Source organism: Arvicola amphibius, chromosome 3 (assembly GCF_903992535.2).
Source record: "Arvicola amphibius chromosome 3, mArvAmp1.2, whole genome shotgun sequence".
NCBI lineage: Eukaryota > Metazoa > Chordata > Mammalia > Rodentia > Cricetidae > Arvicola > Arvicola amphibius.
The window spans coordinates 143,672,689-143,688,099 of record NC_052049.1 but is presented as its reverse complement, the minus strand read 5'-3'; the positions used below and the strand labels follow the sequence as shown (position 1 = coordinate 143,688,099).

Sequence of the window (15,411 nt, the reverse complement as noted above, 5' to 3'; positions counted from 1 at the left end):
ACCTTTGCTACATGGCATGAAGGTGCATGATTATAACTCAAGTACCTGGAATTCTGAGAGAGAATTCGAGGCCAGCCTGGGTTATGTAGTGAGAGTCTTTCTCTGGGAGAAAAAAAAACTGCCTCAAAATGGTTGCCCACACCTTTAATCCGAGCATTCGGGAGGCAGAGGCAGGTGGATCTTTGTGAGTTTGAGGCCAGCCTGGTCTACAGAATGAGTTCCAGGACAATCAGGGCTACAACAAAGAAAATCGGTCTCAAAAAAACAAACAAATGAAAAAAATAAACACCTAATTTTGCATGCCTAATGCAAAAAAATGAGAGAAAGAAAACCTGAATATGTAAAGCAAAGGTAAGACATCTGTGACTACTGGCTCTAATTAGTAAAGAATTCTCTCAAAGGACAGGCAGTTATAAACTCAGCAACTAGGAGGGAAGTAGATAGCACCAGACTAAGAAAGCTTAGAAGGACCATGAATCAGTGGAGATGGCTGGTGCTTGTCACTAAGTTATAGAGAAGAACTTGAAACACTGGCTCGTTCTCCAGCTTGTGCAAGAGTAGGTTCGGAGTGGATTACTGATTCGAAGGGAATAGCTGCTAACATTTCCAGTGCTGGGTTATGCTTCCATCACACTGTAAGCCTGGGGTTAACAACAAACCAAACACACAGTGGACACAGAACACTGAAAGAGATGCCACACTGGCTAAAGAGAGTTGTGGAGGTTGAGGGAAGAGACTTTGTGAGGATTTTTGAAGAGACCTCCTGGGCAGTGGCAGGCAGCAGTGTGCTCTTCAGTTAGAGAAGGCTAGAAGTAGCAGAAGACAACGGAAAAGCACTGGGGTTTACATACAATCATCCTTTTGTAAAGTGAAATCCGATATGATTGATACTTCTTAGGGTCATCTGCATATAATTCCTCAAAATACTGAAAAAACAGGTACAATGGATATTTGTTTCTTGAGTCTTTTAGGGAATGCTACCTCTCAGCAAAATTAACTTAAAAAAACTTTAAAACACAGGTAATGAAACTTTATCTACTCACAAGTTCCAATTTGCCACCTACCATTACCATGTTCTTTTTTTAAGTATAGCTGAGTCTCATATTTGCAGATCTATTTTGCATGACCAATAGAAACAGGTGATGGCCAGAATGTTGTCATTCAGCAGGTCAATAGAACAGGGGACTGTGGTACCCAGAGAAGACTGAAATTTTAGTCCCCAGCCCTTTACTCCTCCCTTATTTGTGACTCTCCCAACCCTGCTCGGTCACCAGCAGAGCAGCAAGGGCAAGGAATGCAACAAAATAAAAAAAGGCAGAAGTGCTGTTAGCACCCCACTACCATTTGGAACTGGTGGGTCTGGTGAGAGGCAGCATGAGGGAGGCCTGTGCACTAGAGGAGAACGAAAGCCATGTATGGCATGTTGTGAGTGTGTGTGTGTGTGGGGGGGGGGACGGCATGCAAGGCAAAACTTCAAAAGCACCAAACCCAGACATACTGTTGCCTTAATATTCTGCTCAAGGGCATCCTAAAAAATGCATAATTAAGACTAAGAAACTCTAAGTAGCCTGGGAGAGCATATCCTTCTGTACACTTGAGTTTGATAGTATTCTTTGAATTAGCAGTCAGTGTAATGGTACAAGCAGCTGATCTGCAAAGGGTAGCCTAAAACTAATTAGAGTCTTCTATTTAGAGTATAGGGCTTGATCATTTCTACATTAGGTACAAAATTTGCCAAGAATATTACAGATAAGCTGTAAGGGCAACACTTGATTAACTTAGTGAACAAACTGAGAATCACAAACCTATTTCACAGATCATCTAACATTTTAAGACAATGATTCAGAAGCAAAGAGTCTGTACACTGACCAATCAATTATTCCACACATTTGTCAATTTGTAATCATCAAGAGCATTGTTAGTTATTTAAGCAACAGAGTAAAACACAACTTTTAGAGAGCACTTTGTGGCTCACTAGGCTTCCCCATTGAGTAACAGGCTCAGTCATGCTGAAAGAGCACAGACATCATCCTCACCCCTGCCCCACATGCCTACCATGGAGCTTCTTACATAAGACAGACTGGAAAGAAACTACTCTGATTTTTTCCTAATCTAGATAAAACATGGGTGAACATATGGTAGCAGAGACCTATCTGTGTTGTCAGTTATCACTGATGGGAATTAGACCTTCAACGAAACTGGAACACTTTTAGTATAGATTTTAAAAGGTATTTTCATGTCACTAAAAAACAAATTTTTGTAAAAAATTGTAATTATGATCTTTCAATGACTTTTTATGCAATAAATATCTGTAAAATTTACATAGATTTAAAAATTTCAGATATATAATCAAGGTTATAATGTGATGGAGAAAGAAATACCGTAGAAAATAATTTTTTTTCTTGGCAAAAATTTTTTTAAAGGAGTAAGACAAAAGGAGAAGTCTTGGAGTCAGCATTCAGAATCTGGTAAGGGGAAAGGCAAAAGTGCCCTCTTTGTTACTGTACAAGTTCTGCTTAAAGGAACAGAATGTACCAAGCTCAATACTAGTCCCTCCATCCTGTTTTAGAAGCTCCACCCAGTGTTAACCCATGAACTAATTGGCCCATGCTTAGTTCAACCAAGAACCTTCCCTGGCTTGTCTGCTAGACAGGCTGGATGGCATCCTCACTGAATGCTTGGGATTAAAGGAAAATAATTTGTAGCCATGTATTTCTGGTATTCAAAGCCTAGCAAGTAGCCAGGAGACTTTCTTCCAAACACTGCAGGTAAGGTCTGAGAGGGCTCAATTGTCCAATAGACTGTTGCGAGAAACAACTAGGTGCAATTTCATTATTTTGATTCATTTCTATCAACACATTCAATATTTTCCTTTTTGTCTCTATTAGAGACAGAAGAATGTCATTCCCAACAGGGAAAAGCTGTGCTTGTCCAAAAAGAATATACAGCAGACTGGGACACTGCTACTCTCCTTACCAGGTTTTCATTGGTCAGCCGTGTGATCTCATGCTGCAGGCTGGCTTCAATGCGGGCCTCAGGGGGCAGCTGCAGGTTCTGGGCCAGTAGCTGCTGTTGCCGGTTGTTTTCTTCCTTTAGGCTCTGGATTTCCCCACGGAGGGCCTCGGCCTCATTCTCATGGCTCCTCTTCTGCGACTGTAGCTGGGATTCCAAGAGCCTGCAGAGAGGCCACACAAGTTTGTAGCGGACAGGACACCCCTGAAGGATGTGAAGCTACATGTTCCTTTGCAAGAATAAGAAAAGCGGATACTCTCTAGCATCTGTGCAGCTCCTGACTCCAGTAATGTCATGAAACTCAAATGCCAGAAATGGGAATCGATGTGTCACATCTGCATCTTTTTGAATTGTATGAAGTTCTCCTTTAAGTTGGCAAAGACAGTATCATTGCCATAAATAAATAAGATAGACAGATAAATAGTTGCATTGTAAAAGGCAAGATTACACATTCCCAATTTAATGAAAAAGACCTTCAAAAGGGCACAGCCATTGATTTTAGGCAAAGGTGGAACCAGGATCATGTTTTTAATATTGTCCACTTATCCAAGAACAGACAGGCTAGTGCACTACTTGGAGATCCATATATTTATCCAAATGGAATCTAGTAGTTCTGCAATTTGTGTGTGTGTGTGTGTGTGTGTGTGTGTGTAGACAGAACTGTCATCTCTCTCCCTATGAGATTACATATCTAACAGAATCCTAACAAGATATTGCTTTTGGACAAAGTTATAGTTAAGCAGTAACTAACATGAAGAGAAAGACACTTAATCCTGATTTCCTTTGTTATCAACTGCTGAGTAAAACTTACTGATGCCACTGTGAGCAAACTATTAACAGCAGACTAAAATATCTTAGGAAATTTCAAGAAAGCTAACCAACAACTGATGGTTACAGTTAGAACAAAGCAGAACAAGCATAGCCCATTTAACAGTGTAAGGATTTAAAATTATAATCATTATAATGGAATTTTTGTGAGATTTTTAAGACACAGACAGCATTAGGGCAGATGAATGTGTTAGAGAAAGACACAGTGAATTCTATTTTTTTTTCCTGGAAGTGAATTGCTGAGCTCAGATGGTTATCCTTATTTGGCTTTGAATCTCATAATAACAGAGAATGCTGAATCAGGTACTTGACAACACTTTTAGGCAGCATCACAATAATGAGAAAGTGGCCACATTTGTTACAGGAATGTGTATCCCAGATTGACGTTTATTACAGATAAGTTACTGTCCAGGTAACAAGTATTAGTGGCCATGCTCCAATAAGTGCTTCAGTTTGAAGTCTGTTTTCCTCAAGTCCTAGAGAGATTCACAATTTTTAGATCTTCATTCCTGACAGCACTGTGGCATACATGAAGCAATTTGTATTCACCTATGATCAGCGTTAGCCTTAGCAGTATCTGTTAGTAGAAACAATTTTAAAGTAGGTATTTGGCTGCAGATTCTAAGTTTTATTGAGACTAATTGTCTCAGGAAGATAGTAAATGCACAAGACACACAGTAGTCAAACTTGTAAGTCACTGTTAGTAAGAAAAAACAAGTTAATAACATTCCATTCTGAGGAGACAGATATAACCTGTTGGCTTGTTTTAACCCTTCATAAACCAGCCAGAGCTCTCCATCCTCATTCAACTCCTGGTAATCCATAGTAGATGATCTTCCATGTAAAAGAACACAATGCAAAACACAAAGGGACACAGGATGGAAATGAGATGATGGTGGTCAAGAAAAGCACATATTTCAGTATTTACTAAGTGGATAGGACCATTTTTAGTAATTACAAATGGTTTTACATTATCACAAAATTACTTTGGTTAATTAAAAAATGGGTAAGAAGTTGTATCACAGATAAATGAAGAAATGAAATGACTAGAAGATGAGACATCCAATTTCTAATGTTTTATGAGGCTAGCCATATGATCTTACTCATCAAGCATTTCATTAAGGCTAACCATAACACATGCATAAAATAAAAACTCTAGGTATATCTTCATGTGGCAATTTTCATAATCTATTTCAAAATGAAATTTTCAGTTTTCTTGATATAAATTTATTTCAGCATAATCTGATTCCTCATATAAATTATTGTACAAATAACATAAGAATATATCCAAAGTTCTCAGCTTTTGATATAATTTTAAATTTTTCGGTAAAATTAAATTTAAGATCTGGAGAAACTGCCTTTATATCAGAGGTTTATCTACCATCTATTATTAAAATCTGTAGTTTATAGACAACATTTAGTTGGTAACATTTTTCCTACCAAGTTTTGGGAACAGTGAGACCCCAGATCCTGAATTTCTTGTAATCCCCTGATCTGAGTGCCTACAACTGTTCTGAGCACGAGACCTTCAGGCATTACTGATGGCAGAGTGGTTTTTGGTGGGTTTGGCTGGGGCATGGCTATCTCTATATAATCTGCCCCTGAACACAATAAAGGGGACAGTCTTGGGGAATTCAAGGATGACCTGTGTTGTTGTCTCTCTGTCTGTGTGAGTCTTTGTGTATTTTAACCTCCTGCCCCTTGCCCAAATCTCGCGAACTGGGTAAAAGGCACAGAACGCAGACACGGGGGCGCAGTGCGGGGCAATTGGAGATCCCCACGGAGATATCGGGAACTAGGGAACGCTGAGAGGTCGCCCTCAGAAGGTGAGGGTAGATTGGGACATATGTGTTAATCCTGACGTCCTTCGCTTGGTTTGACAGCAAGTGGAAGTCAACCGAGAAAGAGGGGTAAACGAACAGGGTTGTCCCCGGCCAGAGGGGATGTATATATTGAGAAAAGATAGAATGTATATAGCTTTAAAAAAAAGAGAGAGAAATGTGTACAGATGTATGATATGTTGATTGTGTTGTATTTTGTGTTCTGGACTGGAGAAAGACATTTGATTCTAGGAACTGCTAAGAAAGGTATCTTGACTTTAAAATATGGGCTTAAGAATTTGATGTTTTGGAAAGGAGGTTCTGTTTTTGTCTCCACAGACGATGAGAGTCTAAGGATTTATTTGATATTCATGTGGTTTGAATCCCTGAGACCTCCTGAAATGTTGCAGTGGAGTGTGCGCTCCAAGGCCAAGCGGCTCCAGGCGATGAGGGGCTGCGTCATGTGCAAACCCCAGGACCTGCCTCGAGGACCGATGAGGCAAGAATGCCATGCCCACTCCAGCGCGGGCCTCAGGGTGCAGAAGCGCAGCACGACTGCGACCCACGTCTGAGTGCTACTGGAAAATGGCAGTAAATTGCAGTAAATACCCCTAAGAATGCAGCGTCCCCTCTCCGCAGGAAGTAGCCAGACAGATTGACAACGCCCAAATTCCCTAAGTGGGGCCCCTTCAGTGGTTGCAGAGCAGCAAGCCTGCTTCCTTGAATTCTGCTCCACTTCATGCACCAGTTTGGGCCCAGAATGAATGCAGCAGGGGCTAGAAGGCAGCTGGAGCAGAGCTTTGCTAGGTGGCTGTGGTGGAAGGCACATTGCCTCAGCCCAATAGATGCCTAGCCTGGCGGATGCCACAGTAGTGCCCGAAGTACATGTTACCTGGAGATACTGACTCCTCATCCCCCCGAATACTTAAGATCAGATACTTTTATAAAAAATTTAGGGGGGAGATATTGGGAGCAGTGAGACCCCAGATCCTGAATTTCTTGTAATCCCCTGATCTGAGTGCCTACAGCTGTTCTGAGCAGGAGGTTAAAATACACAAAGACTCACACAGACAGAGAGACAACAACACAGGTCATCCTTGAATTCCCCAAGACTGTCCCCTTTGTGTTCAGGGGCAGATTATATAGAGATAGCCACGCCCCAGCCAAAACCACCAGAAACCACTCTGCCATCAGGAACTCCTGAAGGTCTCGTGCTCAGAGCAGCTGTAGGCACTCAGATCAGGGGATTACAAGAAATTCAGGATCTGGGGTCTCACTGCTCCCAACAACCAAGGGTGTAAATAATCTATTTTGAGGATGTGTTAAACGTCAGATGCTGCTCTTCATTCTTTCACTACCTCGTCTGTTCTTCCCATCACCCATGCTGAATTATCAGCTGGTAAGAAGCATGAGTCCAGTGCCATGTGATTTCGGAGGCCAGGATCTTAATATTGATACACTTTTGTTGCTATGTTTACACAACATGAATCTGAGTGAAGTCTATTTTCAATCTACCATTTCTCTGTCTCTAAAGTTAGCTATTTTTGAGGTTTCAATTATTGTATTCTTATGACTTCAAAATTTTTATTTCAGGCCATATGTCTTGATTATAGATCTATTATATATAACTCTATTGCCTAGTAGAATTTCTCTCCTTGAATGCCTTCTTGTCTGCTAAAATTCAGTGTGTGTAAATCCACTCATCACTCCATCCTGGTCTTATAATCATGAAATGGCATCAGCACATCCATCTGAGTCCCCACAGCAGAAACTGCAAGCTTCCCTAAACCCTCTCATATACCCAACATTCCACAGGGTTTACTGACCTCATCTTCATGCATATCTCTCCAAATTTCCCTGCTTCTTTCAATCCTAACTGTCATCAACGAACCTTGAGTCGCCATGCTCAGTCACTGGACCACAGCAAAGCCTCTTAACTGGTTTTGTGCTTTCAGTCTTGTTCCATTACAATTATTCTACTTAAAACGCTTCAATTCTTTCTAATATCTCTAGACTAAAACGCAAACATTCTCAGTCCTTTATCTAAGGAGCCTATCACCTCTGTGAGAAGGGATGGCATTTACTTGTCTTCTGCTGTATCCCACAATGTAACATAGTGCTGGCATGGGGTAGAAACATTCCTGACCTAGTGACTAAATAGCTGGCTGGATGCATAGACAGCATATACCCTTTCTATAACAAGATATTCTGTTTTGTTTTGAGACAGGGTTTTTTTTTTTTCTGTAGCCTTGGCTGTCCTGGAACTCGCTATATAGAATGGGCTGGCCTTGAACTCACAGAGATCCACCTGCCTCTGCTTCCTGAGTTCTAGGATTAAAGACGTGTGCCACCACAGCCACGCTAATAAGATATTCTTAAATATAAAAAACCCACAATTCATAAATTAAATTTACATTTAACTAAATACCTCTGAAAAGGTACCTTTGTACCACTGCCAATAAATAAAGAAGTAATTTGTTTTGTAAGGCATATATATTTAATTTGTGGGTATTTATGAAAGCCAATCCTGGAACTGTGTTAGCAAGATACCTAGGAGACTCCAGAACTATCTTTCATCACTGATCATGCTCTCTCAAAATGGTCTAGTGTGTAATTTTCTTCTGTTTAGAGTACAATGATATTAAATCTCTGTTCAGAAATGAGGTTGGCAGTAATGCTGAAAATTGTGGGTATGAGTCTTGAGTCTTCATTCTCCCATTCTCAAAGTTGTGGCACCCTTCTAGAGCTACATGGCTACCATGGATAGAATTCTAGGCACACACATCTTAACTTCTCTTCATTCTGCATTTCAATTATTGAACACTGTAGTTGCCTCTACAAACCTTCAAATAGTCATCTTGAACAACACCCTTACTAGAAAAGGATCTACCCAGGACAGTCCAAACTGAGCAATAGGTTTTCTTCTTCAGGCAGCTTAAGGCCCTTGATATAAGCAAATCTTCTCATAATGTGAATAACATTTCCTTTGACACCAATCATCAATTATCTGATATTATGAATGGGATGTTAAGTTGATTTACATCAGAAACCTTAGGTTCTTCTTGAAGATTGGCTGATGTCTAATAAAGCAATGAATTAACACACTGACTTCCTGAGCAAGAGGCTGACTTGAAGACTCAAATTAATACAGTTAAACCAAGGTGGATGAAAGGATCAACTTACCTGTTTGTTTCTTTCAAGCCAATATATGCTTGTGCTATTTCACCTTTGTCTTTCATTTTCTGTACATCTTCCAAAAGTATTGTGGAATCTGTCATTGTATTCTAAAGGGAAAAATGACACAAATCCACATGAAGGCTCAACTCCATAACTGTGGATCACATATAACACATTCTTTTCATTTCAGGGCTTAGTGGGTAAGGGCACTTGCCACTTAGCCTGATAACCTGAGTTCAATCTCTAGAATCCATATGGTGGAAATAATCTACTTCCATAAGTTATCAACTGACATTCATGTGTATGCTTATACAAACACATGCAACTCTCCTTTTTGTGCACATGTGTGCATATAACACCCCCAAAACACTAAATCAAATTACTAATTTATTGCCTCTAAAGAATAACAACTTTAGCACACTAAAGGGTCATTCTCTTTGTCTAAAAACATGTCTGACCTTTCAATCAACATTTGCTCTAAGTTAGGTGTGGTGGCTCATGCCCAGGCTGTCCTTAAACTTTCTAGGTATCTGAGGATGACCTTGAACTTCTGGTCTTTTTGTCTCATCTTCCTCAGTGCTGGGATCATTGGTATGTACCACTGAGCCAGCACAGTTTATGGAGTGTTGCAGATCAAACCTAGAGTTCTGTATATGTTAGGTAAGCATTTAACCAGCTGAGCTACATTCTGGTCCCAAATAAACATTTCTTTAGCTTTATTTTATAAAGAGTATATATTTGCTAATTTAATTTTTCTCTTTCCCTGAAAGAAAAAAAAATCTATTTCATGTTCTCATTTTTAGGCCCTATAAATAAAATTCACAATGGCTCAAGTTTTTATATCAAATGATACACTGTACTTGACTATCTTAGGACTTTTCTGGAGTGTTTTTAAAATTCTGATAAATTAGGTCACTTGGTCTATTTGACTAGTATGAAGACAAGGAAAGATGAGTGACTCCATTTGCTGATGTCCTGGGGAACAAGTAGCTGGTTCTTAATTCTGCCTGTCTTGGCTAGAATATGGTATTTGGGAGATGGAGTCAGATTTACACTTTAGCACTGAGAAGTTTTTGACTCACTGTTCTGTGTGTTTCCCACATGTAATGGCTCAAGTTGCACCACACATGAAGCACCCAGTATTGCGCAACAGCAGAAACCAAGAGAGTAGAGAGATTCAACTCTGAACCTTCACAGGAGTTACTTTTCATTCTAGCTATGGGCGTTGCCCTTAGAGAGGGAAAAGTAGCAGTAAAGAAATCATGCTCAGCTCTTCCATTTCTCCTCAACCTTGTTAGATTTGGTACGATGTGTGCCCAGGAGAACTGTCTCTAAGTGAATGGTTTTTCCTCTCCAACTTGTGCATGACACCAGAATTACAGCAGCGAGTCACAGAGATGACTGTGAATTAGAAGTCCTGGAGATCCATCTGACATCCAGATTGGAGCTACTACAACCACAGTTTCTCCTAGTGACTTCATATAGGAAGAAGTCAAATAGGAAATTAGTAAGTAAAAAGGAAGCAGGGCATGGCAGCTTATAACTGTACCCAGAATACTCAGGAAGTGGAGGCAGGATAACCAGGAGTTCAAAGACATCCTCAATGTTACAGTGAATTTGAGGCTAACATAGGCTATATGAAATCCTAAGGCAAAAAGGCAGAGAGGGCTGGAGAGATGTATCAGCACTTAAGAGTGTTTGATTCTCAATCATGAGGACCTGAGTTCAGATCTCAGCACCCATGTAATAAGCTAGACATTCCACGCATGTCTGTAACCCAAGTTCTGAGGGGATGGAGCCAGGGCATTGCTTGGCTTATTGGCTTCTAGCCTCAGTGAGGAAATGAAAGCTCCAGGGTAGAGAGAATCACTACCTCAGAGGAACAGATGGAGAATGACAGAAGAGGACACACAATGCCCTATTCTGGCATTCACTTCCACATAATCACACAGACACAAATAATAAATAAATAAATCTTAAAAAACAACATAAAACAGACCTGGTCACAAAGCACAAACTACATAAGTTGAAGAGACCTGCAAGTCAATGTTAGGATTAAACAGAAGTACTTATTAAATATTAAAAGTATATACAATTACCTTGTCATCCTGAAAAATCACATGTTGGCAAGCACAAAAATGTAGAAACAATAAATCTTTAGCTTCATGAATAGATACTTTCACTGAATTAACAAGAGTTAATTTAAAAGCTGTGAGTTGTTTCTTCTAAAACTAACATATTAGTATTCACAAAACTGTCATAAGGCTGACATTGATATATGTGTAGGAGATAGGAGCTCCTTTTTTTCCTTTTAACTTTTATTTTTCGAGACCAGGTTTCTCTAAGTAGCCTTGACTGTTTTGAAACTTGCTCTATAGACCAAAACTAACAGGTCTTGAACTCACAAAGATCTACCTGCCTCTGCCTCCCTAATGCTGGGATTAAAGGCGCCACTACCACCTGGCTGGAACTCCTATTTCTAATGCTTAAGTTCTTTTCTGAGTTGTTTTGTTTTAAAATATTCCTGGCTGTAAAATGCTTGGGTGTATGAAAGAATGATTCTGCTGTTGATTTATCTGGGTGAGATTTCATACTAGGTCTTTGATGAGTTCAATTAGTGGCCTTTGGGAGGGTAATTGTCCAGGGAAAGTCTCTCAGAGCTCTTTGGAGGTAGAATAGACAAACAAGAGCTGGCTGGGATAACTCATACATTAGCTCACTGTGTGCTGTTCACCACTGGTTTAATAATAAGAAATTGAGGAACCCAGAATTACAAAAGGCACTGTGTGTCTGGAAGGTTTTAGTATACTGCAGACTCCTCCAGAACAGACAAGGTGTGTTAAAAGGAGACTGGGAGCTGAGCAGGCAAGGACTGTGTAGAGATAGTGCAGCCCATTATCACAGAACAGTTGCCACATGAACTATGTGAACTTAGTAAGATGGCAGGTATGTTACCAAACTATGTGCTCTATTAGTGAGGTTGTATTTATGACCTTTGCTTTTTTTTATTTTCCAATCTTTTAATTTCCACTAAAGTTTCTTATGAGACTATCCAATGTACTCCACGAATATATATATATATATTATACACACACACACACACACACACAATTATCTATAAATTTAAAAAGAAAAAGAGAGACTATCCGTTTGCTGAGAGAGGAGAGAATACTGATTTAGTCTTTGTCCAGGAGGCATACAGGGCTTTCTTTCTCAAGGCTAGCCTGTTCAAGCCTTGGAACCAGATGAGACTGAGCCAAGAAAGATAACAGTGTAGAACGCTTTCTGTTGACTCCATGAACACAGCCCTTCCTACCTTCTCCCTATTAAAGGGAACTCCTGGATGATGTGGAATTCCCCTCTGTATGCTGTGAATATGTTTTTTTTTTACTATTGAGTAATAAAGAAGCTTCTTTGACCTATGGAAGGGCAGAATAGAGCTAGGCAGAAAAACTAAAGAGAAAGAAGGCAGAGTCAGGGAGATGCCATGTAGCTGCCAAAGGAGAAAAATGCTGGAACCTTACCCATAGGTCACAGCCTTGTAGTGATACACAGATTAATAGAAATGGGTTAATTTAAGATGTAAGAGCTAGCTAGAAATATGCCTAAGCCATTGGCCAGTGTTATAATTAATATAGTTTTTGTGTCATTATTTGGGTCTAAGCATCCAGGAAAGGAACACACAGTCTCTGTTTATACCTGGGAATGTATTCCATGAACTGATCATTTCTAACCATCCTGTTACATTTCTACTTATGCAGGCCAATTTTAACAAGTAATTTTAGCTAGACTTAATGCTTCTTTGTACCAAAATAATTTGCATATTATTATATTTAATGTATTTTACTTTAGTTCAGAATATACTGAGGCAGGATTACTACAAAAGTAATTTTTTAAAAACATCGTTTTGCAGTGAGTTAGAACAGCAGGTGGTAATTAATATTCAAGGTGTCAGCCAACCAGAAGGAAAACTCTCTGATGGGAAACTTCATTAGACCAGGTCACAAGGCTAGAGACTCCGGAATATCATCTTTTGCTTCTGTCTATAACTTCACAATCGCTACTGCAAATTTTCCTATCCATATCATATCATATCATATCACATCATATCACAGTATATCATAGTGTGCTTATCTCATGAATACATCCTAATCTTCTGGGCATTTTCATCTGTCGACTGTCAAGATGACCCCTCCTGAAGCTGTGCTGTCTAACTGATATTAATAATGTTAGCTTCTACAGAGTTTTGATGAATAAACATAATACAAAAAATGCTACAGTCAAGGCCTATGAACTTCTCCCTAGGAGATGTTTTAGACTTCAGCTCAGGCTGATGATATGAAAACAGATGAATCTGCCCCAGTTGCAGGAAAGCTAAGTTTTATCAGCCGATATAAAACTTCAAAGTAGCTTTAGATTAGACCAGATGCCTTGCTAATGGTTTTTAAGATAAATTATTCCCAGAAAAGCAATCTTATTTACAAGGACATATGGCCAATTGTCTGATTTGTTGAGCCAGGATCAAAAGTGCAAAGCAACCTAATGCTGCACACGTTTTATTTGCTGGGTATGACTGATAAACTAGAACAATAATTAATTACAGCTTTTGTTCAGAAACACCATGGGAAGAGAAGTTCTGGCTGGTCAGGGTTACAAAAAATAATTTACTTCATAGCCCTGAGAAAGAGTTACAAGTTTTCTCTTTTATGGTCTAAAGTTACACACAGGACAGTAAATATATCTTAAGATTTAAAATGCTTTTAGTGTCCTAATCCTTGGAGAGTGGCTATTGAGCTGATATTAAAAGACTTATGGTAATCGTGAACCTGAACCAAAGAACTGACAACACACCTCTATCTTCTAAACAGGGCACTGTCTGAGTCTGAGAAAGCCTGGCTTTTACTATTACTGATCACAGATTGTTAGTTCAAAATGTTTATACACGCAGAAGTGTGGGTTACAGTACATAATTACCTTATTTTCTTAGGCTCCTCAGTAGTTTAAGGTTTATAACTCCTTTAAAATCCTTTATAAGACTACCTCTCTAGATAGATAACAAAATGACGGATTCTTTCTTTGCTGCTGCAAGTTACAGTCTGCCAATTAGGGAGGTAAGAAAAAATGCTCCTTCCTTGCTCTGTGACAAGTTGTTTAGATTTATTGTGTGTGAATTGTCGAGATGACTCTGTTTTTATCATCTACTTAAGAAATGGATTATGATTTTCACATATAACTCCTGTATTGCTTGAAAGATTTTGTTGGGTATTTATATCTATGGAGAACGAACAAAGAGGAACATCATGAGAGGAACAACAGCATGAGAGAATTAAAAAAAGGAAATCATCAAGTGAGTGCTTGAGTGTCTTTTTCCCCTTTTTTCAGATAAAAAAAGTCTTAGTATACTGCTGACACCATGGACTTCTTTCAAATCTGGGTGATCTAGGAGCTGGTTTTCTTTAGACTGTGATATTCTTTGTGAGAAACTAAACTTTGAAAGTCACCTGGGAACACAGTGGCTTTTTGCAACTATTCTTAAGTGTTTGTTTCATTACAAACTGGAGGAAATGAAAGCCAGTCACCATGCTTTGCACTCAACATATATGCATGCTTACCTTGGGTTGGATGGCTTCTTTCTGGCTCACCAGCTGAGACCGTAAGATGAGAACTTCTTCCTTTCGAACATCGAGCTCCTCACTCACAGAGGTCAGCTGTTCCATGAGGACACGGTAGGCAGGAGCACCTGGTGCAGTCACTTCTGGGGCACTTTTCTCACTGAGGGCTTTGCGTAACTCGTTCAGTTCATTTTTCAGTTTTTTGTTTTCTGACTCCAGTTCTTGACGCTGAATGAAAAGATAGACAAGTTTACTATGGTGGTTTGAATAAAAACGGCCCCACAGGCTCACAGGGACTGGCACTATTGGGAGGTGTGGTTGAGCTGGAGTAGGAGTGGCCTTGTTAGAGGAAGTATATCAATAGGGGTGGGCTTTGAGGTCTCAGATACTCAAGCATAGTCAGTGTGTCATAATCTTTTTCTGTTGTCTTCACGTCTGGATGCAGAACTCTCAGCTACTTCTCCAGAACCATGTATGCCTACATGTCACCATCCTTCCCACCATGATGACAATGGACCAAACCTCTGAACTGTAAGCTAGCCCTAATAAAATGTTTTCCTTTAGGCGTCTCTTCACAGCAATAGAAACCCCAACTAAGACATTTACTGCTGTCATTTTCATCTTTACATAGGAAAACTAAATCCCCTAAGTGATGGACTAATTCTAATAGAAAGGACATCAATCTCCACTCTTAGGAATGGTCCCCCAGATTAGGTAAGTGTGACATTAGTGGGACTGAGCAATGTAAATTATAGTTTGTATCACCAACTCCAATTCCAGAGGCAAATTTACTCCGACCTGCTCAGGGAATACTCTGAGATGCAGACTGCTGAGTCCTAATCCTTGAAAATCCAGGTTTTGTTTGCAGGTAAATGTAAAACTATGCAGGTAAAGGGTAAAACCAAGCATGCAACTGGTCAGGATATTCCCAATGACTGGGTCATCTAGGTAGACCCCTGAAA

General features: G+C 39.7%; 1 protein-coding gene across 2 annotated transcripts in view; it reads right to left on the bottom strand.

Moving 5' to 3' along the window:
• Positions 1–15,411, bottom strand: part of Myo5a (myosin VA) — a 154,897-nt gene that overhangs the window by 20,842 nt on the left and 118,644 nt on the right. The window contains exons 28-32 of one of the 2 annotated variants that reach the window (XM_038322819.1): positions 14,450–14,677; positions 8,844–8,944; positions 4,594–4,674; positions 2,977–3,175; positions 852–926 (exon numbers count right to left, since the gene is read on the bottom strand). In XM_038322819.1, coding sequence (XP_038178747.1) covers positions 852–926; positions 2,977–3,175; positions 4,594–4,674; positions 8,844–8,944; positions 14,450–14,677 — 684 coding nt within the window. The remainder of the gene's footprint in view (positions 1–851; positions 927–2,976; positions 3,176–4,593; positions 4,675–8,843; positions 8,945–14,449; positions 14,678–15,411) is intronic. The other variant, XM_038322820.2, reaches the window with a different exon arrangement.